This window comes from Salvelinus sp. IW2-2015, linkage group LG4p, assembly GCF_002910315.2.
Source record: "Salvelinus sp. IW2-2015 linkage group LG4p, ASM291031v2, whole genome shotgun sequence".
Taxonomy (NCBI): domain Eukaryota; kingdom Metazoa; phylum Chordata; class Actinopteri; order Salmoniformes; family Salmonidae; genus Salvelinus; species Salvelinus sp. IW2-2015.
In genome coordinates this window covers 17,534,530-17,562,235 of record NC_036841.1, presented here as the reverse complement: position 1 = coordinate 17,562,235, position 27,706 = coordinate 17,534,530, and the positions used below count along the sequence as shown (strand labels likewise).

At 42.3% G+C, this 27,706-nt stretch overlaps 1 protein-coding gene across 1 annotated transcript in view; it reads left to right on the top strand.

The window, feature by feature from the left end:
• The first annotated feature begins 3,412 nt into the window (after nt 1-3,412).
• LOC111960621 (NADPH--cytochrome P450 reductase-like) overlaps nt 3,413-27,706 on the top strand; it is a 38,465-nt gene continuing 14,171 nt past the window's right edge. Inside the window, 2 exon segments of the mRNA XM_023982698.2 lie at nt 3,413-3,502; nt 6,038-6,227. Coding sequence (XP_023838466.1) covers nt 6,052-6,227 — 176 coding nt within the window. The 5' untranslated portion in view covers nt 3,413-3,502; nt 6,038-6,051.

The following is a 27,706-nucleotide window of genomic DNA, read 5'->3' as shown; positions in this document are numbered from 1 at the left end:
ACATATGCTTAGGTTGGAGTCAATAAAACTCTTTTTTTTTTTTTTTTGGCAAGTCGGTAAGGACATCTACTTTGTGCATGACACAAGTCATTTTTCCAACAATTGTTTACAGACAGATTGTTTCACTTACAATTCACTGTATCACAATTCCAGTTGGTCAGAAGCTTACATACACTAAGTTGACTGTGCCTTTTAAACAGCTTGGAAAATTCCAGAAAATTGTCATGGCTTTAGAAGCTTCTGACATAATTTGAGTCAATTGGAGGTGTACCTGTAGATGTATTTCAAGGCCTACCTTCAAACTCAGTGCCTCTTTGCTTGACATCAATTTGGAAATCAGCCAAGACCTCAGAAAACATATTGTAGACCTCCACAAGTCTGGTTCATCCTTGGGAGCAATTTCCAACTGCCTGAAGGTACCACGTTCATCCGTACAAACAATAGTACGCAAATATAAACACCATGGGACCATGCAGCCGTCATACCGCTCAGGGAGGAGACGTGTTCTGTCTCCTAGAAATGAACGTACTTTGGTGTGCAAATCAATCCCAGAACAACAGCAAAATACCTTGTGAAGATGCTGGAGGAAACGGGTACAAAAGTATCTATATCCACAGTAAAACGAGTCCTATATCGACATAACCTGAAAGGCCGCTCTGCAACGAAGAAGCCTCTGCTCCAAAACCGCCATTAAAAAAGCCAGACTATGGTTGCATCTGCACATGGTGACAAAGATCGTACTTTTTGGAGAAATGTCTTCTGGTCTGATAAAACAAAAATAGAACTGTTTAGCCATAATCACCATCGTTATGTTTGGAGGAAAAAGGGGGAGGCATGGGGATGGCAGCATCATGTTGTGGGGGTGCTTTGCTGCAGGAGGGACTGGTGCACTTCACAAAATAGATGGCATCATGAGGACGGAAAATTATTTGGATATATTGAAGCAACATCTCAATACATCAGTTAGGAAGGTAAAGCTTGGTCACAAATGGGTCATCCAAATGGACAATGACCCCAAGCATACTTCCAAAGTTGTGGCAAAATAGCTGAAAGACAACAGTCAAGCTATTGGAGTGGCCATCACAAAACCCTGACCTCAATCCTATAGAAAATGTGTGGGCAGAACTGAAAAAGCGTGTGTGAGCAAGAAGGCCTACAAACCTGACTCCGTTACACCAGCTCTGTCAGGAGGAATTGGCCAAAATTCACCCAACTTATTGTGGGAAGCTTGTGGAAGGCTACCCGAAACATTTACCCAAGTTAAACAATTTAAAGGCAATTCTACCAAATACTAATTGAGTGTATGTAAACTTCTGACCCACTGGGAATGTGATGAAAGAAATAAAAGCTGAAAGAAATCATTCTCTTATATTCTGACATTTCACATTCTTAAAATAAAGTGGTGATCCTAACTGACCTAAAACAGGGAATATTTACTAGGATTAAATGTCAGGAATTGTGAAAAACCTGAGTTAATGTATTTGGCTAAGGTGTATGTAAACTTCCGACTTCAACTGGTTATATCAGCAGAATTGTGTCGTACAGTGGCAATAAAAAGTAAGTGAACCCTTTGGAATTATCTGGATTTCTGCGTTGGTCATCAAATTTGATCTGATCTTCATATAGGTCACAACAATAGACAAACATAGTGTGCTTAAACTAATAATGCACAAATTATTGTATTCAATATAGACAAGACAAATATATAATTTAAACATTCAGTGTAGGTTGGAAAAAGTATGTGAACCCCTAGGCTAATGACTAACCTGGAGTCCAATCAAGGAGCTGAGATTGGAGATGTTGGTTAGAGCTGCCTTGCCCTATAGAAAAACACTCATGAGAGTTTGCTATTCCCTAGATGCATTGCCTGATGTGAACCATGCCTCAAACAAAAGAGATCTCAGAAGACCTAAGATTAAGAATTGTTAACTTGCATAAAGCTGGAAAGGGTTACAAAAGTATCTCTAAAAGTCTTGATGTTCATCAGTCCACGTTAAGACAAATTGTCTATAAATGGAGAAAGTTCAGCACTGTTGCTACTCTCCCTAGGAGTGGCTGTCTTGCAAAGATGACTGCAAGAGCACAGCGCAGAATGCGCAATGAGGTTAAGAATCCTAGAGTGTCAGCTAAAGACTTGCAGAAATCTCTGGAACGTGCTAACATCTCTGACGAGTCTACGATATGTAAAACACTAAACAAGAATACTGTTCATGGGAGGACACCACAGAAGAAGCCACTGCTGTCCAAAAAAAACATTGCTGCAGGTCGGACGTTCGTAAAAGAGCACCTGGATGTTCCACAGTGCATCTGGAAAAATATTCTGTGGACCGATGAAACTCCAGTTGAGTTGTTTGGAAGAACACTGTGGAGAAAAAAAGGCACAGCACGCCAACATCAAATCCTCATCCCAACTGTAAAGTATGGTGGAGGGAGCATCATGGTTTGGGACTGCTTTTCTGCCTCAGGGCCTGGACAGCTTGTTATCATCGACGGGAAAAATTAATTCCCAAGTTTTAGCCTTACATTCTCCTGCAAAATGTCAAGATATCTGTCCGCCAATTGAAGCTCAACAGAAGTTGGGTGACGCAACAGGACAACGACCCAACACAGAAGTAAATCAACAACAGAATGGCTTCAACAGAAGAAAATACACCTTCTGGAGTGGCCCAGTCAGTCCTGACCTCAACTCGATTTGAGATGCTGTGGCATGACCTCGAGCAGTTCACACCAGACATTCCAAGAATATTGCTGAACTGAAACAGTTTTGTAAAGAGGAATGGTCCAAAATTCCTCCTGACTGTTGTGCAGGTCTGATCTGCAACTACAGAAAACGTTTGGTTGAGTTTATTGCTTCCAAAGGATAGTCAACCATTTATTAAATCCAAGGGTTAACATACTTTTTCCATCCTGCACTGAATGTTTACACGGTGTGTTCAATAAAGACGTGAAAACATGTAATTGTTTATTAGTTTAAGCAGACTGTGTTTGTCTATTGCTGTGACCTAGATGAAGATCAGATCAAGTTTTCCAAAGGGTTCACATTTTTCTTGCCACTATGTCTACTAACAGCCAGAACGTGCCACTTGGCCAGTGGCACCATGGCTGACAAAGCACACTTTCTAAATGCTTGTTCAGCAGTTTATTTTCCCTTTTGTCATTACAAGTCATTATCGACTTCCTCCTTATGTAATTGCACTTGTTGAGATGGTGGTTGCTGTGTGTCAGCTTGCACTGCTAATTTGTTTGACTTGGAATGAGCGAAGCACTTTGAGACATTATCTGGGTGAATGTAGATCTAATTTCTTCCTAGTACTGGACCGCCTACAACGTGCAATTTGTTTTTTGAAGGGCCTAATCATAGAATTACTTATAACTACCTATTGAAATAGTGTTCATTTTATTGATAGAATCCCTAAGGTGCAGAACGTTTGATTTGCCTGCTGGGTGACAAGGCGACCCCCAGCGCCACTAAAACTATTGACAAGTCGGTGCCGTTTTCAAGGTATTGTTAAATACATGTTTTACAACTATTTGTTTGGAGTATCACCTCTTGAAGAGTGTATTCAGAACTATACTGGGCAAAAATATAGAAATGCAACAATTTTATTGAGTTACAGTTCATATGAGGAAGTCATATGAAATTGAAATGGAAAAATTAAAATGCATTCATTAGGCCCTAATCTATGTATTTCACATGACTGGGATTACATATACAGTGCATTCGGAAAGTATTCAGATCCCTTCACATTTTGTGACGTTACAACCTTATTCTAAAATAATAATAAATAAAAAATCCTCAATCTACGCACAATACCCCATAATGACGACGCAAAAACAGGTTTTTAGATGTTTCTACAACTTGATTGGAGTCCACCTGTGGTAAATTGAATTGATTGGACATGATTTGGAAAGGCACACACCTGTCTATATAAGGTCCCACAGTTGACAGTGCATGTCAGAGTAGAAACCAAGCCATGAGGTCGAAGGAATTGTCTGTAGAGCTCCGAGACAGGATTGTGTCAAGGCACATATCTTGGGACCTTCAATGCTGCAGACATTTTTGGTACCCTTCCCCAGAACAGTGGCCTCCATCATTCTTAAATGGAAGAAGTTTGGAACCACTAAGACTTCCTAGAGCTGGCTGGCTGCCTGGCCAAACTGAGCAATCGGGGATGAATGGCCTTGGTCAGGAAGGGGACCAAGAACCTGATGGTCTCTCTGACAGAGCTCCAGAGTACCACTGTCCAGGTGGGAGAACCTTCCAGAAAGACCACCTCTGCAGCACTCCACCAATCAGGCCTTTATGGTAGAGTGGGCAGACAGAAGCCACTCCTCAGTAAAAGGCACATGACAGCCCGCTTGGAGTTTGTCAAAAGGCACCTAAATACTCTCAGATCATGAGAAACAAGATTATCTGGTCTGAGGAAACCAAGATTGAACTCTTTGGCCTGAATGCCAAGTGTCACGTCTGGAGGAAACCTGCCACCATCCCTACGGTGAAGCATTGCAGTGGCAGCATCATGCTCTGAGGGTGTTTTTATAGCATCAGGGCCTGGGATCAAGGTGAACGGAGCATGAACGGAGCAAAGTACAGCGAGCTCATTGAAAGCCTACTCCGGAGTGCTCAGTACCTCAGACTGGGGCGAAGGTTCACCTTCTACACAGCCAAGACAATGCATGAGTGGCTTCGGGACAAGTCTTTGAATGTCCGATCGAACATCTCTGGAGAGACCTGAAAAAAGCTGTGCATTTATGCTCCCCATCAAACCTGACAGCTTGAGATGATCTGCAGAGAAGAATGGGAGAAACTCCCCAAATACAGGTGTGCCAAGCTTGTAGCGTCATACCCAAGAAGACTCGAGGATGTAATCGCTGTCTAAAATGCTTCAAAGTACTGAGGTAAGGGTCTGAATACTTATGTAAATGTTGTTTCAGTTTTTTAATACGTTTGCAAAGAAAATGCTCCAAACACATTTTTGCTTTGTCATTATGGGGTATTGTGTGTAGATTGAGGGAAAAATTAAATGTAATACATTTTAGAATAAGGCTGTAACGTAACAAAATGTGGAATAAGTGATCTGATAGTTTTTCTGATTGGATTAACGCACCACCACCAGTAATGAGCTGTGGAGCTTCCCAAATTTCTTCACCTCAAACAGCAAGCAAAGTCTGTTTTTACATCCATTGAGAATGACAATAGTTCCTCAATGTATTTTAATCTTTCCAGCTCTCTCCCTTTCGATAATTACTCAGCGTGAAAGGGAAAAATGTCATGCTCTGATCCAGTGGAAATGTAAAAAAATAAACCTACCTGATTACTTCTTATGCCTTGTACAAATAGCCTACAGCTGTGTCGAAGGGCCCAGAATATTATACAATGTTGCAAGTTGAGCTTCCAGCAGGACTTTATTTATTTATAGAGTTTATTTTCATCAGGATATTTTCTACCTGCAGGCTGCAATGTTTTTCTTTGTTGGTTTTAAAGGCTATTTTTACATTGTTGGCAATATAAGTTAATTTCAGGTTTATCATTTATTTGGATAGAATTTTAATTAACCATAATGATTTTGCGATATGAAGATGTTTATTCTAAGTTAAATTAAACTGTTCCATGAAAATGTGGATATGAAAGCCATAACTGGCATGCAGATCAGTAGAAATGGTAAGATAAATTGGCATTCCACAAGTCTGCCGATTCCTTGTGTAGCCGGCAACTTCAGGAGAGTAATGGCAGAATCTGCGAAAGCCAGTAGGAGCGGGAGGAGAGTAGTCGGGTCAAATTTAAATGTTTTCTCCTGGGTATCTTGATCTCTGCTCTTGAGTCATTTGTGTCTTATTTCATCAAACAGTGCGCTTACAGTTGTAGTTGACCTAATTAAAACACATAGGGTGTGTCCTAATATTTGGATAAATACACATTCTTTAGACTAATCGACTGGTCGAAAGAACAGACTACTTTCGGTCAACAGATCTTTTTTTGTTGGGGACAGCCCTACTCGTGATCTTTAACCTCTGCCCTGTCTGGTTGCCCTGGCAGCCCTGTGTGTGACAATGGCGGACGTGGAAGCAGAGCGCAGCACCCAGCCGGAGGCCATGGAGGAGGAGAATCCTCTCTTCAGTAACCTGGACCTCTTCCTCTTCACCCTCATCGCCGGCCTCATCGTCTACTGGTTCATGTCCCGCAAGAAGGCCGAGCCCATCCCCGAGTTCAAGAAGCTCGACCAACCGTGAGTACTGCTCGTGGTGTGCTTAATACACACCAGGCGCTTGCTGTACATCTCTCAACAAATAAGTCATAAGGGCCTAACCACAGAGTTAAAAAGGGCACGATTACAGTATTACTCATAGATTTAGGAATTAGAGTACTAGAATTGACACGAACCATATGATGGTCCAAAGATCAGCCATGTTGGTCAGGGAGTTAGTCGACCATGGTTTGCCAGTGCTGTGATAAGATATTGTGTAAAATAATTAATGTGCAGTATTTATCTGCATTGTTTTTGTGTTAGCTAGCTAGCTAGCCAGAACCATTCTTCTAAAATTGTATATGCCAATATTCCGTTCAAGCAATGCAGTCAAACCCCAGCCATACACTGCCTCAAATCAGTTGATGATAAGACTTAGACAATGAAATCACATTTTATTGGTCGCATACACATATTTAGCAGATATTGCGGGTGTAGTGAAATGCTTGTGTACCCATCTCCAACAGTGCAGTAACACACATGTAAAATGGCACCTGAGCAGAAGGCAGACGCGTTTTACGTGCCACCAACCGATTATTTATATATATATATATATTTTTTTTTTTATGCGGCTAGGGATGCCATCTGGGCTGGCAACCTTGCGATGGTTAAATGTGTTACTCGTGTCAGCCACAAAAACGAGACCTCGCATTCCACGGGAGTGGTGGTGGCCCGCGTTGGCGGCACAGTTTCCCTCGAAGCGAGAGGTGTTTCACCTTGTCCGGGAGCTGGTTTTCCCTTTATAATCTTTGATTTTCTGGAGTCCCTGCCACATAATTCTCATGTCTGAGCCTTTGAATTGCCACTCCACTTTGTCTCTGTACTGACGTTTTGTCTGTTTGATTGTCTTACGGAGGGCATAACTGTACTGTTTGTACCATATTCAAGTCACCTTGCCGTGGTTAAATGCGCTGGTTCGTGCTTTCACTTTTGCACGATTGCTGCCATCTTTCCATGGTTTTTGGTTTTGAATAGGTTTTAATCATCACAGTGGGAACAACATCCCCTATACACTGTTGTAAATGTAACAAGTACTAATATTGTATCATATAATAACATCCACAACTTTCCAAGAAAACAAAATCAGACATTTATGTTCCATTTACATGCTGTATATTTTAGAGCGCCGTTTCCCAAACACGGTCCTCGGGATCCCAAGGGGTGCACGCTTTGTTTTTTGCCATAACACTACACAGCTGATTTCAAATGAAAGCTTGGCTATTTATACAAAGTTGGTATAAAACCTGAATAAATTGTTTTTCTAATTATATGACAATTAGGTTGACGATGATTCCATTACACAATTTCTGATACATCACATGCCTTTTATTTTCCTGCATTAGTAAAAGCAGGAAATGCGTCACCTATGCCAGTACCACAATTAATTCTAATTAGACTGGTTTTGGATTTCTCCCTGACCAAGATGGCTGCCATTTTTGTCCCATTTATGGATTTTTTTGTGTGAATATAATAGGATCTCTATGTGGTTAGGACAATGTTACTATTATCTCTATGGGCCCGACTAAATCCTAGGTTTCATCTGCTTGTTGTTCCAGGGAACACTGTGCCTACTGTTACTTTGGAGTTTAGGGTTGAAAGCACACAATGCATCATGGTTTAGAGATTGGTTTACTAGGGCCGGGATGTTATCGCGATACTCATTAGTATCGTGGCAAGGAAACAACACGAAGCGGATTTAAATTCTTTAGGAAAAATAGTCCGAATGTTGGAAACAAACATTATGTTGTCATAGTCACATTTGATTTATTTTACTGACAGCAGGTATTTTTTTCAACCTTTTTGGTATAGGGAGCAGTATTTTCACGTCCGGATGAAAAGCGTGCCCACGGTAAACTGCCTGCTACTCAGGCCCAGAAGCTAGGATATGCATATAATTGGTAGATCTGGATAGAAAACAGTCGAAAGTTTCTATAACTGTTAAAATAATGTCTGTGTATAACAGAACTTATTTGGCAGGCGAAAACCCCGAGGACAAACCATCCAGGAAAAAATACATTTGAGGTCACTGTTTTCTATTGGAAACTAGATTTGAGGCACCTGGTTGCAGTTCTTATGGCTTCCACTAGATGTCAACAGTCTTTAGAAATTGGCTGATGTTTTCCTTTCAGAAATGAAGAAGTACTTTCTGAGTGTCAAGCCAAGTGGACTCTTTTGTTTGGTGCGCGCGCCCACTTTGATTTTATCCGCTATTGAACACAGTATATTCCGTCTTAAATTTTATCGATTATTTACGTTTTAGGATGCCTAAAATTGGATGAGGAAAGTTGTTTGAAATGTTTGGACCAAGTTTACAGGTAACTTATTAGATAATTTGTAGTCATGTTGGGCGAGTTGGAACCAGTGTATTTCTGAATCAAACACGCTAAATAAATTGACATTTTGGTGATATAAAGAAGGAATTTATTGGGGGAAAAAATGACAATTTGTGATGTTTCTGGGACATATTGGAGTGCCAACAGAAGACGATCTTCAAAGGTAAGGCATGAATTATATCGTTATTTCTGACTTTCGTGTCACACCTGCTTGGTTGAAATATAATTTTTATGTGTTTGTATGATGGGGAGCTGTCCTCAGATAATCGCATGGTTTGCTTTTGCCGTAAAGCCTTTTGAAATCTGATGGATTAACTGTGGCTGGATTAACAAGATTAAGCTTTATTTTGGTGTATTGCACTTGTGATTTTATGAAAGTTAAATATTTCTAATTTAATTTGAATTTCACGCTCTGCAATTTCACCGCTAGCGGAACGTCTAGCCGTAACCGGTTTTAAAGGACTGACTAATGGGTTTGTTCTGCTTGGGGTTTTAATTTTTGCCCTGCCCCCCCCCAAAAATCACAATACTGCGATCGTCAAACACCTACAGTTTACAGTGCTGGTGTGTATTTTCTGAGGGAGGGGCTATAATGTAGTGTAATGACCTGACAAGATCATAAATGAACAATTGTCCAGACAGAGGCTTGAGTTTGCTAATTGACGGTTTATTAAACCAACTTTACACAGGCTACTGTTTGGGCCGTAGCACACGCCAAATAAATGATAGATAACCCACAAGCCAATCGTGACCTTCTCTTGTGAAGSCCAGACGTAAGAGARAGAACAAWGGCKAAACYTGGTCTTAACTTCCAATGCTCCATCCCCCTGCCCAACCCCCCTCCACGCCACTCCGCCAACCGCCAGGATGCCCGGCATCAGAACATTCCAGGCATTCCCGTGATTGGCAGATAGCAGGTTGATTGACATGTCGGACCCCGCGAACACTGGGTACTGGTCAGTACAACACAACCACCTACTAGCCTAACACATAACACACAGCTGTCTGTGCGGGTCGCTACAGTAGCTTACCATACCATAATGTGGATTTAAATACACGGTGCTGTAATGAGTCTTATTTTTTTCATTGATTAATCTGCTGTTTGGCAGTTCAGTGTATTGTTACTGATGTTTACGAAAGAGAACATGAATCATTTCTGAATGTGTTCATATACCTCTCAAGTTGAGCGTAGTCCATAATGTAAAATGAATGGAAGTTATTGGCAGTGCACCTATTACCTACAGGTAATAGGTTAGTGCAATCACATTTATTGCCTCAAGCACCTGGGGAATTTTATAAGTGTTCCAGCTGGGCCCAGTAGTGACCTAATTAAATAATTAGATTTTTTATTTTATTTTTTTTATTATTTTTCTGGAGGACCCCTCTCCCCCCTGTGTGAGTTAGCTTCCCCTGTGCTGTCCTGCTTGCCCCACCCTCCTCATCACTTATATAATCAGTGTGGAGTCAGTGACTGAGGTTTGGCTGTGCTTTGCTCCTTCCATTTGTTGCTGCCTTCCATTTGTTCTAATCAGTGGGGAAAAGCTGTCTATGAATAGTCCTGGCCTGCTCTCTCACTGGCCCAGGGCTGTGCTCAGTGAATGGAGACAGTGTTGCGAGGAGCAGAGGCAGACAATACAGCGAGGCTGCTCCTGACACTGCTGCTCGGTGTATGGGACATCATGAACATGTGTGAAAACAAGGGCTGGTTGGCAGGAGGCGAGGGCCCGGGGGAGAATGTTTAGCTCCCGGAAGAGGGATTTTTGTTGTTGTTGTGGGGGTAGGGCTATAAAGTCTGACTAACTTGATCACATATGCAACAAAATATTTTGTGTGACCAGGAGTTTTATTTTGGGAGCACTGTGCTGTACTGTTGTTTCCGAGTGCCCTAGAGAAAAATTTGAATGTAGATTCGATAGCGTTATGGTTGCACCATAACGACAGCTAAAACATCTTGCTTCTAGCCCTACCAGGTCAAAGATTTGACCTATTATTACCGGCGCAACATTTTTATCTTCCTATAGAGGATCGCCGGGACCGCATTTTTTACATTCATAAACCATGTCGTAGGCAGTACTAAAACTGCGTCATTAACCATTTGTTTACACTTTCGTGTTACTTCATTGGCTAGCTAACAACCTGGTAACTTTACCAGTATATCTAAACATTTTGGGTACAGAAGGGAAAGGGATTGCTTCTCCAGGAGATCAATGATCATATGAATGACAGATCTCTTGCATGTCGTCACCACCAGCCTGCATTTTTTTAAAGTGTACATTGATTACATTGAACAATCGGAAAATAGTGCTTTTACACAATGTAGAAACCTAATTCCACAAACAACATTTTAGCTTTTATAATAAACTGTCTTTACAGTGTAACATATTATTGTCAAGGGCACATGTGCTTTAAAAGTAGCTAGAATTCATATAGGCCCAATATACATCAAAATCAATTAAAAAAAAATATTTTCTGCCACTCCTAAATTTCATGTGGTGCTCTTAACTTAAAAAAATATATTTTAGAGCCCTGGGTGGGGGTACAGGAGAGGATAACTACAATATAACCCAGCCCCCTTTATTCTCCTTCAAAGACATGTTCCGGTACTCTGGCGTCTAAGAAAGTTCCTGCTTTGGGCTGGATGAGTCAATGTGTAGTTCATACATACATACATAATTACTGTTTTACCTTAATTAGCCTCAACTTTTATTTAAGCTGTGCCACACTGTTTCTTCTACATTTCCCACCCCCACGTGGGCCTGCCCCTAAGCAATTTGAGTTCTAGTCAATGCGCTCCAGCCCCTCGCGTTTGAGTGACGGTTAGCAAGAGGCCTGCCCAGCGTTATCCAATGAGGTTGCAGAGTGGTCGCAACTGCTCATTGGAAAGCAGAGAGAGGGAGAACAATGACGACCTGCACATATTTTCACGTGACATAGTATGCCTTTTTTGGGACACTTTAGGCTCTTGAGTGCTACTTTCAGAACTACTGGCTAAAAAGTACACAAGTACTGGATAATCTCTTTTGAATGGGTATTCTGGGTACCTAACTGTGTTATGAATGGGGCGTCGCAATCTCTCCTGTACAAGTTGAGCAGCCTCTGTTTTTGGGCCCGAGCCAAAGTTCCCTGGAGAGCTCGTGAGAAAGGCGAGTTAAGCCCTCTGAGTCCTCCCAAAGGTGGAAAGTTGAGGCAAAGACAAGCAGACTTTTCCCCCCCCTGCTCTAGTTGTTTTTGTTTTCCCTTCACTTTCTTTCTTTTTGGGGGAAGCCATCTCTTATTTGCCTGGTTCTCTCCGCTTAATGAAGTAGGGTCTGTGCCACAAATGGAATCCTTTTATGATAGAGGTTGCTATAGCAATCACATTCCCCCTACTCCAGTGGTTGGGGGGGGGGGGGCACTTAGTCAGACGGCGCTTCTCACCCTTGAATGGACCACAACTTGTGTGCCGTAGCTAGCGAACACCCTTCAGATTGGAGAGGGAAAGAGGTGGGGATGAGGAAGGTATGCGTTGAGGTTTTTAAGTTTGAATGTTCTGTGTGTGTGACGCTTCAGGGTTTTATGGGAAGTCTGTTTCCCACCATTGCCTCTTCTGTGCTTGCCAGACGTGGTTGGTGTGTGTGAGAGAAGGATTAAGTGTGTGGTGTAGAGTACTCGGTGGAGAACAGACCTCTGCTCCTACCAGAGGCAGAGGACCAGCCAGAGTTCAGGCACAGCGGGTTGTTCTAGGTGTCGTTGGGCGGCTGTAGCTTGGATTGTGGACGGAGTGCTGCTGTGGTTCAGGCTGGTGTACACACTACTCAGCTCCATCTTGTTGTGAAATGTGTGGCAGCACCTCTTAGCTCGGAGTTTGACAGGGGTGTGGCTTCGCTGGTGGACACAGAGCCGAGTGCTATGGGCTGTGTGTTTTCCATGCCAGAGGATAGGAGCGCTGCCGCAGCAAGGTCAGTATGAAACTTCGTACTCCGAAATCTGGACTTCGGTGAGTTTCTTTCAAAGAAACGCACAGGCATCGCATGTGAGGCAAGTCTACAGCTTGTGCTTTCATAGTTCAGCTTTAGTAGTTAATGCAATTCATATGCACTGTGTGGGGCCCCATTTCATGGATCCCACGTGTCTGACTGCTAGTAGGCTGACACCCTCATTCTGGCTCTTGATTGGTCCCTAGTGTTGTTCATTTGGTCAAATGGACTTGAGACCTGAGCCGTGGATTTTACAAAGTCATTCACCATGTGATGCGTCACCATGTAGGGTCGTTTCACCTCAAAAAGCACAATAGGATGTGACACCCACCATTGTCAGATTTGTTTTCTGAAATATTTTCTGTAATTAGTAACAGATACGATTAGCATTCCTGAAACATATTACAATATTTTGTAAGGTTATTTTTCTTTTAGAAACAATACAAAACATACAAACAACAACATCATACAAACGGTTTCCGAAGGGTCCTTAACTCTTAAGGCCTTAAATGTAGATTAAATATTTTGTCTTAAATATATTTGTCAAAGGACTTGTCTTGTGCATAAGTTTCTGCTAGACAAGCAGTTGTCAGGTGTTTCTGCTGGTAGGAATAGTTTATTAGAATAGTTATTACCAAATGTATACACAATTATAACTTGTATAAGTGACAGAAGCCTGTCTGATGTAATATAATGATTAGTCAGTGATGGCGCCGGAGGGTAGGGCTGCCGTCTTATCGGCTCTCATCCAATCATGCTATTTTGTTTGTTTTTCGCGTTATTCGTAACTTGTTTTGTACATAATGTAGCTGCTACCATCTCTGATGACCGAAAAGAGCTTCTGGACATCAGAACTGGGATTACTCAACTCAAATTGGACGAGGAGTTCTTCAATGAGTCAGATGCGAGGGATATACTGCAGACACCAGACCAGGCCCGATCGCTGTGATTTGCTGGAGAAGGAAACAGATTTCGAGGCAAAAGATCAGGGTGCCTTGCGAGGATCAGGCGATGAGTGGCTAATCTGACTTTGCCTTCCGTCCTGCTAGCTAACGTTCAATCGCTGGAAAATAAATGGGAAGAACTAAAAGCACGTATATCCTACCAATGGGACATTAAAAACTAATATCTTATTTTTCACGGAGTCGTGGCTGAACGACAACATTAAGAGCATACAGTTAGTGTATAACTATCGACAGAACAGCAGCCTCTGGTAAGACACGGGGCAGGGACCTATGCATTTATGTAAACAGCTGGTGCACGATATCTAAGGAACTCAAGGTTTTGCTCGCCTGAGGTAGTGTGGTCTACAGCTTATCATGAGAAACTCTAGGTAGATAGAGTATCTGCATTTTTCATCGCGGTCTACATTCCACCACAGAGCGAGGTTAAAACTGCACTAAATGAGCTGTATTCCGCCATAAGCAAACAAGAAAATGCTCATCCAGAGGCGGCGCTCCTAGTGGCTGGTGACTTAAATGCAGGGGAACTTAAATCAGTTTTACCGAATTTCTATCAGCATGGAAAATAACTCTGGACCACCTTTACTCCACACAGAGACGCGTACAAAGCTCTCCATTTGGCAAATCTGACCATAACTCTATCCTCCCGATTCTTGCAAAAATTAAAGCAGGAAGTACCAGTGACTCTGGGTATAAAAAAGTGGTCAGATGAAGTAGATGCTAAGCTACAGGACTGTTTTGCTAGCACAGACTGGAATATGTTCCGGGATTCTTCCAATGGCATTGAGTACACCACATCGGTCACTGGCTTTATTAATAAGTGCATCGACGATGTCATCCCCACAGTGACTGTATGTACATACCCCAACCAGAAGCCATGGATTACAGACAACATTCGCACTGAGCTAAAGGGTAGAGCTGCCGCTTTCAAGGTGCGGGACTCTAACCCGGAAGCTTATAAGAAATCCCTCTATGCCCTCTGACAAACCATCATACAGGCAAAGTGTCAATACAGGACTAAGATCGAGTCTTACTACACCAGCTCTGACGCTCGTCTGATGTGGCAGGGCTTGCAAACTATTAGACTACAAAGGGAAGCACAGCCGAGAGCTGCCCAGTGACACGAGCCTACCAGATGAGCTAAATTACTTCTATGCTTGCTTCGAGGCAAGTAACACTGAAACATGCATGAGAGCATCAGCTGTTACGGTCAACTGTGTGATCACGCTCTCCGCAGCCAATGTGAGGAAAACGTTTAAACAGGTCAACGTTCACAAGGCCGCTGGGCCAGACGGATTACCTGGACGTATACTCCGTGCATGCGCTGACCAACTAGCAAGTGTCTTCACTGACATTTTCAACCTCTCCCTATCTGAGTCTGTAATACCAACATGTTTCAAGGAGTCCACCATAGTGTTCTTGGGCACAGGGACTAAGGTAACCTGCCTAAATGACTACCGACTCGTAGCACTTACGTCTGCAGCCATAAAATGCTTTGAAAGGCTGGTCATGGTTCACATCAACACCATTATCCCAGAAACCCTAGACCCACTCCAATTTGCATATCACCCCAACAGATCCACAGATGATGCAATATCTTGCATTCCACAAGGCCCTTTCCCACATGGACAAAAGGAACACCTTTTGTAAGAGTGCTAATCATTGACTACAGCTCAGCGTTCAACAACATAGTGCCCTCAAAGCTCATCACTAAGCTAAGGACCCTGGGACTAAACCCCTCCCTCTGCAACTGGATTCTAGACTTCCTGACGGGCCACCCCCAGGTGGTAAGGGTAGGTAACAACACATCCGCCACGCTGATCCTCAACACGGGAGCCCCTCGGGTGCGTGCTCAGTCCCCTCCTGTACTTACTGATCACTCATGACTGCATGGCGAGGCACAACTCCAACACCATTAGGTTTGCTGATGACACAGTGGTAGGCCTGATCACCGACAACAATGAGGGAGGAGGTCAGAGAACTGACCATGTGGTGCAAGGACAACAACCTCTCCCTCAACGTGATCAAAACAAAGGAGATGATTGTGGACTACAGGGAAAAAAGGGACCGAGCACGCCCCCGTTCTCGTCGACGGGGCTGTAGTGGAGCAGGTTGAGAGCTTCAAGTTCATTGGTGTCCACATCACCAACAAACTAACATGGTCCAAGCACACCAAGACAGTTGTGAAGAGGGCACGACAAAACCTATTCCTCCTCAGGAGACTGAAAAGATTTGGCATGGGTCCTTAGATCCTCAAAAGGTTCTACAGCTGCACCATCGAGAGCATCCTGACTGGTTGCATCACTGCCTGGTATGGCAACTGCTCAGCCTTCGACCGCAATGCACTACTGAGGGTAGTGCGTACAGCCCAGTACATCACCGGGCTCAAGCTTCCTGCCATCCAGGACCTCGACCCAGACTATGGCTCCCAGACTATTTGCACCCCCCCACACTGCTGCTACTCTGTTATTATCTATGAATAGCCACTTTAATAACCCTACCTGCATGTAAATAATCACTTCGACACCGGTGCCCCTGCACATTGACTCTGTACTGGTACCCCCTGTATATAGCCCGCTATTGTTATTTACTGCTGCTCTTTAATTATTTGTTTTTCTTATCTATTTTTTTTTTTTAGGTTGGGCATGTGACAAATTTTGATTTGAATAACCATTTTCACTTATCCTTTCATCTGTTTTGTTACAGGTGATGTGATTACACAACAGTTTGGGAATTTCCTGTGCCTTGAGGTCAAAAGTGAGCGCTCCTCTCTTTCTGTCCCAGAGAGACTAGGCTGAATGTGTTCTTGCATTGTTTCCTCAGCCAATCTAACCCTGAGCTTTGGGGTTTCTGTAAGAAGCTTCTTATTTTGTCCCATGGCAGGCGACTGTCGCGAGGCTTCTCCATCAACAAGGAGGTGTAACAACCTGTAACATGCAGGAGGGTACAGTCATCTCCCAGAGACTGGTGTGTGATTGTTGGGGGTGTCAAGGTCCCTCTCACCAAGGAGCTGCTGACCTGAATCAGCAAGCTCAAAATACAGAGCACACATGGACCAGGAGTAGAGTAAAAGGGAACGTGCTGTGCAAGGGCAGAAGAGAAAAGCTGCAGAGGATCACATAGATGATCTAGAACCAGTATCAATTCTCTGTTTGACAATTAGTATGAAGCTGTGGCTTGGAGTATTGTTTTTCCTTACTATGTAAAGTATTCCCTGTGAATCTGGTCAAGTATTTAGTTGAGACTAGTAGTTGAAGTCGCTTCGTTCACCATAAAGTAGTGTGAAAGTACCAGGTTTTGACCATTAGATGCCGCTTTTCCTGCTATACTGCCAGACTTTGATCCATTTTGCTGGTCTCTTGTGTTTATTAAATAGATCTCATTTCCTTTGCAACTTTGGGGAGAAAACCAATAGATTTGGCTCATTATGAATTGTGTGGTCAACCTCACAGTTCAAGCCAGCCCTCCATGAAAGCAATTCAGTTTATTCTTTTTGCAACCTAATGCTTCAACCCAACTCTCACCCTCCGATCCAGCGAGTTCCAGACGTGCTCAATGGGATTGAGAGCCGTTCTCTTCACTGGCCATGGCAGAACACTGACATTCCTGTCCTGCAGAAAATCATGCACAGAACGAGCAGTATGGCTGGTGGCATTGTCATGCTGGAGGGTCATGTCAGGATGTGCCTGCAGGAAGGGTACCACATGAGGGAGGAGGATGTCTTCCCTGTAATGCACAGCGTTGAGATTGCCTGCAATGACAACAAGCTCAGTCCGATGATGCTGTGGCACACCGCCCCAGACCATGACAGACCCTCCACCTCCAAATCGATCCTGCTCCAGAGTACAGGCCTCGGTGTAACGCTCATTCCTTCGACGATAACCGCGAATCCAACCATTACCCCTTGTGAGACAAAACCACGACTCGTCCGTGAAGAGCACTTGTTGCCAGTCCTGTCTGGTCCAGCGACGGTGGGTTTGTGCCCATAGGCGACGTTGTTGCTGGTGATGTCTGGTGAGGACCTGCCTTACAACAGGCCTACAAGCCCTCAGTCCAGCCTCTCTGTCTATTGCGGTCAGTCTGAGCACTGATGGAGGGATTGTGCATTCCTGGTGTAACTCGGGCAGTTGTTGTTGCCATCCTGTACTCGTCCCGCAGGTGTGATGTTCGGATGTACCGATCCTGTGCAGGTGTTACACGTGATCTGCCACTGCGAGGACGATCAGCTATCCGTCCTGTCTCCCTGTAGCGCTGTCTTAGGCGTCTCACAGTATGGACATTGCAATTTATTGCCCTGGCCACATCTGCAGTCCTCATGCCTCCTTGCACGTTCATGCAGATGAGCAGGGACCCTGGGCGTCTTTCTTTTGGTGTTTTTCAGAGTCAGTGTCCTAAGTTTTAATAACTGTGACCTTAATTGCCTTCCGTCTGTAAGCTGTTAGTGTCTTAACGACCGATTTGTTTTTGTCGAGCAGTAACAAATATACAGCTCTGGAAAAATTTGAGACCACTGCAAAATTATCAGTTTATCTGGTTTTACTATTTATAGGTACAGTTGAAGTTGGAAGTCTACATACACAATAGCCAAATACTTAACTCAGTTTTCATAGTTCCTGACATTTTATCCCAGTTAAAATTCCCTGTGTTAGGTCAGTTAGGATCACCACTTTATTTTAAGAATGTGAAATGTCAGAATAACAGTAGAGAATTATTTATTTCAGCTTTTATTTATTTATTTATTCACATTCCCAGTGGGTCAGAAGTTTATATACACTCAATTAGTATTTGGTAGCGTTGCCTTTTAAATTGTTTAACTTAGGTCAAACATTTCAGGTAGCCTTCCACAAGCTTCCCACAACAAGTTGGGTGAATTTTGGCCCATTCCTCCTGACAGAGCTGGTGTAACTGAGCCAGGTTTGTAGGCCTCTTTCCTCGCACACGCTTTTTCAGTTCTGCCCACACATTTTGTATAGGATTGAGGTCAGGGCTTTGTGATGGCCACTCCAATACCTTGACTTTGTTGTCTTTAAAACATTTTGCCACAACTTTGGAAGTATGCTTGGGGTCATTGTCCATTTGCGACCAAGCATTAACTTTCTGACTGTCTTGATGTTGCTTCAATATATCCACATAATTTTCCGTCCTCATGATGTCATCTATTTTGAAGTGCACCAGTCCCTCCTGCAGCAAAGCACCCCCACAACATGATGCTGCCACCCCCGTGCTTCACGGTTGGGATGGTGTTCTTCGGCTTGTAACCCCCGCCTTTTCCTTCAAAGATAACAATGGTTGTTATGGCCAAACAGTTCTTTTTTGTTTCATCAGAGAACATTTCTCCAAAAAGTACTATCTTTGTCCCCATGTGCAGTTGCAAACCGTAGTCTTGTTTTTTTATGGTGGTTTTGGAGCAGTGGCTTCTTCCTTGCTGAGCGGCCTTTCAGGTTATGTCGAGATTGGACTCGTTTTACTGTGGCTATAGATACTTTTGTACCTGTTTCCTCCAGCATCTTCACAAGGTCCTTTGCTGCTGTTCTGGGATTGATTTGCACTTTTCGTACCATAGTACATTAATCTCTAGGAGACAGAATGCGTCTCCTTCCTGAGCGGTATGACGGCTGCCTGGTCCCATAGTGTACTTGCATACTATTGTTTGTACAGATGAGGGTGGTACCTTCAGGTGTTTAGAAATTGGTCCCAAGGACAAACCAGACTTGTGGAGGTCTACAATTTTTTGACTGATTTCTTTTGATTTTCCCTTGATGTCAAGCAATGAGGCACTGAGTTTGAAGGTAGGCCTTGAAATACATCCACAGGTACACCTCCAATTGACTCAGGCTAATTGACATCATTTATCAGAAGCTTCTAAAGCCATGACATGATTTTCTGGAACTTTCCAAGCTGTTTAAAGGCACAGTCAACTTAGTGTATGTAAACTTCTGACCCACTGGAATTGTGATACTGTGAAATAATCTGTCTGTAAACAATTGTTGGAAAAATTACTTGTGTCATGGACAAAGTAGATGTCCTAACCGACTTGCCAAAACTATAGTATTTAACAAGAAATTTGTGGAGTGTTTGAAAAACGACTTTTATTGACTCCAACCTAAGCATATGTAAACTTCTGACTTCAACTGTAGCTAGTTTCTATAAAGTGTATGAAGTTTAAACATGGCTCTGGCTAATGGCCTGTAGATATTTCTACCGACTTGCCAAAACAAGTCCTAACCGACTTGCCAAAACAACAACAAATTTGTGGATTGGTTGAAAAATGAGTTTTAATGACTCCCAACTTAAGTGTATGTAAACTTCCGACTTCAACTGTGTGTTTGGGTAAAATGAACATTTTGTTTTATTCTATAAACTACTGACAACATTTCTCCCAAATTCCCCCCCCAAAATAGTCATTTAGAGCATTTATTTGCAGAAAATGACAACTGGTCAAAATAACAAGAAATACGCAGTGTTGTCAGACCTTGAATAATGCAAATAAAATAAGTTCATATTCGTTTTTAAACAACACAATACTAATGTTTTAACTTAGGAAGAGTTCAGAAATCAATATTTGGAATAACCCTGATTTTCAATCACAGCTTTCATGTGTCTTGGCATTCTCTGCACCAGTCTTTCACATTGATGTTGGGTGACTTTATGCCACTAATGGCGAAAATATTCAAGCAGCTCGGCTTTGTTTGATGGCTTGTGACCATCCATATTCCTCTTGATCACATTCGAGGTTTTCATTGGGGTTCAGGTCAGGAGATTGGGCTGGCCATGACAGGGCCTTGATCTGGTGGTCCTTCATCCACACCTTGATTGACCTGTCTGTGTGACATGGAGCATTGTCCTGCTGGATAAACCAATCCTCAGAGTTGGGGAATATTGTCAGAGCAGAAGGAAGCAAGTTATCTTCCAGGACAACCTTGTACATGGCTTGATTCATGCGTCCTTCACGAAGACAAACCTGCCCGATTCCATCCTTGCTGAAGCACCCCCAGATCATCACCAATCCTGGCTGTAAAGCCACAGAGACCTGGAGAGGCCTACAAGCCACAGTGTCTTGCACCCACTGTGAAATTTGGTGTAGGATCGGTGATGATCTGGGGGTGCTTAAGCAAGGCTGGAATCGGCAGATTTACTTTGAAGAGAATCAATCCACGTACAAGGTTGTCCTGGAAGACCCTGTCATGGCCAGCCCAATCTGTATAGCTCTGCATTTACATGATTGGTTGACTGTCGGTGGGGGTGGTGCATCCTGTATAAACACACACTCACTTCCTTGACAACAGCTCTGCACTGCTCCGTGAAGTGCAAGAAGTATGAATCCCCTGATTTCTGCTGAGGCCATATCACCGTACATGCGCTGCATGGCCAATGCAGACGTCGGATTGACTATGCGCCAAGATGCACAATGCACTGCTCTCTCCTGCCAATTTGTACACATTCATTGTTTCATAACTTCATTGTGTGAATTGTTTGCGTTTGATTGTTAGTGTATATCAATTCCTCATTACATATATCACCAATAGTGCATTTAACGTTAATTCCCTATCATTTCTAATCTACAGTGTTTGTTACTTTAGTTACGGTAGTTTCTGTTAATGCATTCAATATTATTCCAGTCTTCCCGTTCTCATTGTCGGAGTGGACACATTGTTTGCAGAGTACACAACCTATGCTACACTTGTGAATGTTGACTAATGACATACACGCATAGAAGTAGGACTATAGGCTACCTGGCCTGTGCGCAAATGTAGGCATATAGGATCTGATAGTATTTCTAATTGGCTTAAAGCACCACCACTAATAACCTGTGGAGCTTCTCAAAGCAAACAGTCTGTTTTTACATCCTTTGACAATTACAATAGTTCCTCAGTGTATTTCAAAAATCTTTTGCACTCACTCCCTTTCGATAACCACTTAACGTGAAAGGGAATAATGTCATGCTCTGATCCAGTGGAAATTATAAAATAGGCCTACCTGATTACTTCTTGTCAGCGCTTGACTTGGACTGAAACAGGTTCCGGAACTCATTTTGGGTGCTGATACTGTTTATATTTTGGTGCAGGAGCTCCACAATACTTTTGCGCGAATGTTCTATAAGAGGAACAGGAGCTCAAGCAGTAGAACATTTTAGGTGCTGGTACTCTGCTCTGGTGAGCTCCTGCCCAAGTCAAGCACTGCTTTTGATCCCTTGCGCAAATAGCCTACAGCTGTGTCTGTCCCGAGTTCACTGGGGCGGAATATTTTGACCAAGTTTGCTAGAGCAAGTTGGTTGTAGACAGGCCCATATGTAGTCAATGTGATTTATAGGATATTTATTTTTATCAGGATATTTTTTTAAATTTAGATTTGGATAGAATTTTGATAAACCACATGACAATGATTTTGAGATATGAAGACAATTATTATACATTTTAAATGAAACTGTTTCACGAAAATGTGCATATGAAAACTATAACTGGCATGCCGAGCGGTAGAAATTGGCATTCCACATGAGACAGGTTGCAGCCGACTCGTGTAGCCTATTACCGGCAACTTCAGGGGAGTAATGGCAGAATCTGCGAAAGCCAGCAAGAGCGGGGGTAGAATAGTTGGGTAAGGTAATTTTTATTTTTATCCTGGTTATCTAGAGCTCTTGCGCCCTCTTAAGTAAATTTTCTTATTTCATCAAACCGTAAGCTTAAAGCATCAGACAAGCTCAGTGCATGTAGTTTAGTGGATGTAGTAGATTTTATTAAAACACATAGGGTGTGTCTATATATGGAAAAATACATTTAGTCGGGGACAGGCCGAAACCCAACCCAGTAATAAAAACTGGAAGTTCATCATAACACACCCCTTCTTACATGTGTCTCTTGGATCAATCTTCTCCAGGTGAACCAAGGGCTTGAGCTGCTCAGCGAAGCTGCGCATGTCTTCGCAGAACACTATACAGTGTGTGTTTAGGACTTTTACCATTGAAACCATCGTCTAACAGTAACTAATCCATTCCTTTTTTTTAAGGGAATAAACCACATACAAAGGGTCTGTTTCCTGGACACCGATTAAGTGTAAAAGAAGGACCAACTGAATTGCTTTCATGGTGGAATGGTTTGCATTGTGAGGATGACCACACAATTTATTTTCATCATGAGCCAAATCTATTGGTTTTCTACCCAAAGTTGCAAAGTAAATGTTGTGATCTACAGTGCATTCGGAAAGTATTCAGACTCCTTGACTTTTTCCACATTTTGTTACATTACAGCCTTATTCTAAAATGTATTAAATTCATGTTTTTCCCCAATCTACACACAATACCTCATAATGACAAAGCGAAAACAGGTTTTTAGAAATGTTTACAAATTAATTTGAAATAAATAACAAAAATATTACATTTACATAACTATTCAGACCCTTTGTTATGAGACTTGAAATTGAGCTCAGGTGCATCCTGTTTCCATTGAACATCCTTGAGATGTTTCTACAACTTGATTGGAGTCCACCTGTGGTAAATTCAATTGATTGGACATGATTTGGAAAGACACCCACCTGTCTATATAAGGTCCCACAGTTGACAGTTTGTCAGTTCAAGCCATGAGGTCGAAGGAATTGTCCGTAGGGCTCCGAGACAAGATTGTGTCGGCACAGATCCCCAAAATATCTGCAGCATTGAAGGTCCCCAAGAACACAGTGGCCTCCATCACTCTTCCTAGAGTTGGCCGCCCAGCCAAACTGAGCAATTGAGGGAGAAGGGCCTTGGTCAGGGAGGTGACCAAGAACCCGATGGTCACACTGACAGTTCCTCTGTGGAGATGGGAGAACCTTCCAGAAGGACAACCACCTCTGCAGCACTCCACCAATCAGGCCTTTATGGTAGAATGGCCAGATGGAAGCCACTCCTCTGTAAAAGGCATGATGACCCACGAGGAGTTTGCCAAAACAGCACCTAAAAGGACTCTGACCATGAGAAACAAGATTCTCTTGTCTGATGAAACCAAGATTGAACTCTTTGGCCTGAATGCCAAGGATCACGTCTGAAGGAAACCTGGCACCACCCCTATGGTGAAACATGGTGGTGGCAGCATCATGCTGTGGGGATGTTTTTCAGGGACTGGGAGTCTAGTCAGGATCGAGGGAAAGATGAACAGAGCAAAGTACAGAGAGATCCTTGATGAAAACCTGCTCCAGAGCACCCAGGACCTCAGACTGGGGCGACGGTTTACCTTCCAACAGGACAATGACCCTAAGCACTCAGCCAAGACAACCCAGGAGTGGCTTTGGGAGTAGTCTGTGTCCGTGAGTGGCCCAGCCAGAGCCTGGCCTTCAACCCGATCTAACATCTCTGGAGAGACCTGAAAATAGCTGTACAGCAATGCTCCCCATCCAACCTGCCAGAGCATGAGAGGATCTGCAGAGAAGAATGGTAGAAACTCCCCAAATACAGGTGCGCCAAGCTTGTAGAGTCATACACAAGAAGACTCGAGGCTGTAAACGCTGCTAAAGTGCTTCAACAAAGTACCGAGTAAAGGGGCTGAGTACTTATGTAAATGTGATATATCAGTTAGATTTTTTTAAATAAATTGGCAACATTTAAAAAAACATCTGTGTGTAGATTGATGAGAAGAAAATAATATTGAATCCATTTTAGAATAATGCTGTAACGTAACAAAATGTGGTCTGAATACCTTCCAAATGCACTGTATTTAATAAACCAGCAAAATTGATGTGTATAGCAGGAACAGTGGCATCTATTGGTCAAAATCTGGTACTTTCACACCACTTTATGGAAAATAATCCAAGCAACTTCAATAACTAATTTCTATAAACAGGGAAAAACCACAAAATTCACACGGGATACATTTAAATAGAATGGTGAAGAAATACTCCAAGCTGCAGCTTTATACTACTTGTAAAACATAGAACTGATATTGTATACTGGTTGTTGGAGATAAATTGGCATGGGGTGTGGGGGGGTCCGTGGGTGACTTTGGGCAACTTATTTTGGGATTCCTCATGTCTCGCTCATCTACAGGAAGAAGTTTGGTCCAGATTGGATTTTGGGTACTATTATTATTGAATATCTGAATCCTATAAATTGAAATGGCCAATTTGGTTGTACTCTCTTAATTTCTCATAGATCAAATTGCATTTCAACTTATTTCAGGAATGCTAATCTTAGAAACAGCTAACTACAGAAACAATTTCAGAACAACCTGAGATATTGGGTGTCATGGCTTGCTGAAGATGTAGGAGCTTAATTTGATCACCTTTGTTTGAGAATTTTCCTGCACATCAGGAAATGTAAACTTGTAGTGTATTCAAGGTTTTAAAAAAGCATCTAAAGTTTAAAATGTCAGACTTTATTTGTTTCAACAAAAATGTATCAACCCCTACAAAAATGTTCCATTAATTATAATCCACATAATTCACATTTTCCTGTTGCTACAAGATTATTTTCCTGCTGTAGCAAACTGGTTCAACTGGCTCAAATTTAAGATCCTACATCTGTACATGGAACTCCATTATTTCCATTGGAGTGATGAAGCCACAGAAGTTATGCTTGAAGGGAAAGAAAAAAAGGATTCGAGAGGCATTAGCCTATAAATTCTTACATTCCACCATTTCAACCTATTAAATATCATGGGTACTTGTAACAGTTGGCTTTTGGCAGAGAGCGTGAACAAGAGGGGGATAGGGCCAGAAGGCATTTAGTTGAGAACAAGCATTTATTTCCCAGTCTTTACCAAAAACCTTACTCGGCTGTCACTCAACTGATTTTTAAGCTGCTTCAGTTTACACACTACTGAATTGTCTAACATCATTCAGACTAGCCTATACCTACTAATTTGTAATTAATGTTTGCTGTTGGTGATTTGTTTGTGCCCATCTCATCGCATAGAGTACTGCAGCTGTCCACTCATTTGACGTCTGATGACGTTTGGAGGAAAGGTGCAGCATTCCCTTTGTGTGTGTGTGACCACTAGATTACATGTTCTGCTGCATCCCCCCCCAGCCTGAGACGGTGTGTCTTTTCATTATTATTTGTTCAAACCCCAGATGTATTTATTTAACCTTTTATCTAGGCAGGGGTAGTCCCATTGAGGCCGAGGTCTCTTTTTCGACGGAGCTCTGCATGACTAGACCAAGCAATTACACAATCAAGACGAGCATGGGAAACAAAGAAAAACGCACAGAAAAAACACAATCATAGAAGAAAAATCATTCCTTGGTGTGAAGAGGTCCTCTACCAATCTGATGATATAGTATTCTGAAGATTATTCCATTAGTGATGTGCGATCTGTAGTGACAGAGACCTAAATCTGTAGTGACAGAAGTAATTTCAAGAATTAGCCATTCCTGTGACAGGGTATGGAATCTCGTGCTTCTATAGGTTAGTAACGATGTTGGGTAGGAGTTTTCACAGAAGGGCTTTATAAATGAACAGAATGCAATGAAACTAAATTACTGATCATACTGAGGTTTACAGTAGGATACATAATATAAAACACCATATTAGTTGCTTTTAACCCCCTAGAGTCCGCGGCCTCGCGTTAATCAAATTAGCATCATAAAAAAATCCCCATCAAAATCCGTCAGTTTAACCTAGAGATCTTTTTGTTGTTGTTGCATGGGCTGTGTCTCAATCCACTGCAGTGAAAGGTGGCAGAGCTAGAGCAGTGTTTGTCAGACCATGCAACGTCCCGAAAATCTGTATCGTCCAAACTATTATAACACCTCAATGGAAAGATGTGAGGAACACGAACACGATGGTGTTCTCCGTTTTGCTCTACGGCTCCCACAAACATCACAGGACTCGTCTGAAGTGAACGGTTTGTGCTACACACCAATATGACCCCTCTGTGGAAAGATGAGTCTTTCACAAACACGTACAAGACCAGTCTGAAGGTAGCTGGTTAATTTTTTTATTTTTTTATTAATTTAAGTATATATGGAGTTAGTGTTGTGCCTAAAATAAGGGGTTAAATGCAACAAAAACATATATGGTTTCCTAATCTTATCTCTCAGATATAGGACAGGCACTTCAGATTTTAAGGACTATCTGTTTATCCATGTTTGAAGCTGTAATTCAATGCGTTTCTATGGGCTAATAGCAGTATCAAAATGATTGTTTGATACCTTAAGGGGTCCTAAAACTCAAAATCAAATCAAATGGCTAAATGATCATTGGTTTGACCATCATAAAACAATTCCATATGTTAGCTTCAGCCGGCTGAAGCAAATAATATAGCTTAATCTTCCCAACTGCGAACACACACACACAGGACGCCCACATCAAACCCGAAACCAACTCACATTTGAGTTCAGTCATGGCCACTAGCATTTCTTAATTAACCAAAATCTAAAATGAGGCCAGTCTAAAGTGCAGTTGCCCTTTCAGACTGTCATATGGTACAAAATGGGATACCTCTCACATCTTTATATATTTGCAAGTTGTCAGCCTCACACCATCTTTACTCAAATGTGAATGCAAAAGGAAGTATGCATGGTGGACATTCTCATATAGTCAAAATGTTGCAGTATGGACACTTTGAAGGTTAATCCTTGACATCAAATGTCAATTGACATTTTTTGAGTCTTCAAAAAAATTGACATATGGGAAAGATTCAAGACCGAAAGCGACCCTTTTGAGCTAAAAGGTTGTTTTGCAAGCTTGCGTGCCTGTCATACTTCACTGAAAGTTACTCACCCTAGCCTGACAGTAACACTTGAGGAAATTGGAAAGGAAATGAAGAAATAGAGAAACACAATTCTGTGAGTCTCATGTTACAGCCAGGGATACGTAGCAGAAAGTGTGATGGTGATGCAAAATGCATCATATGATGAAAAAAAACACACCATCACACTTTTCCATTTTTATTGAAAGTGCTCTTTTTGGAAACTTAACTGTTGACATGCTCACTTTCTTGGGGGGGACTGTATCAACAGGGGACTAATTAACAAAACACTCATGTTTTTTGAGTAAAATATCCTTTTAAAAGAATGCCAGGACAGGGAGGACGCAGTATTAGACCCTGTGTTACATCATTGGCCTTGCCAATCACCTTACCCCGCTTAACCTTTACAATACTCTGTGTTTACTTAAGAGATAGAGGACATCAGTCAACTGTAGGCTTGGGGCATATTCACGTGGTAGCAGAGGGACCGTGACGAGATTTACATTTTCATAATATGTACATAACGTTACATTGCTAATGTACATTTAAAAAGGT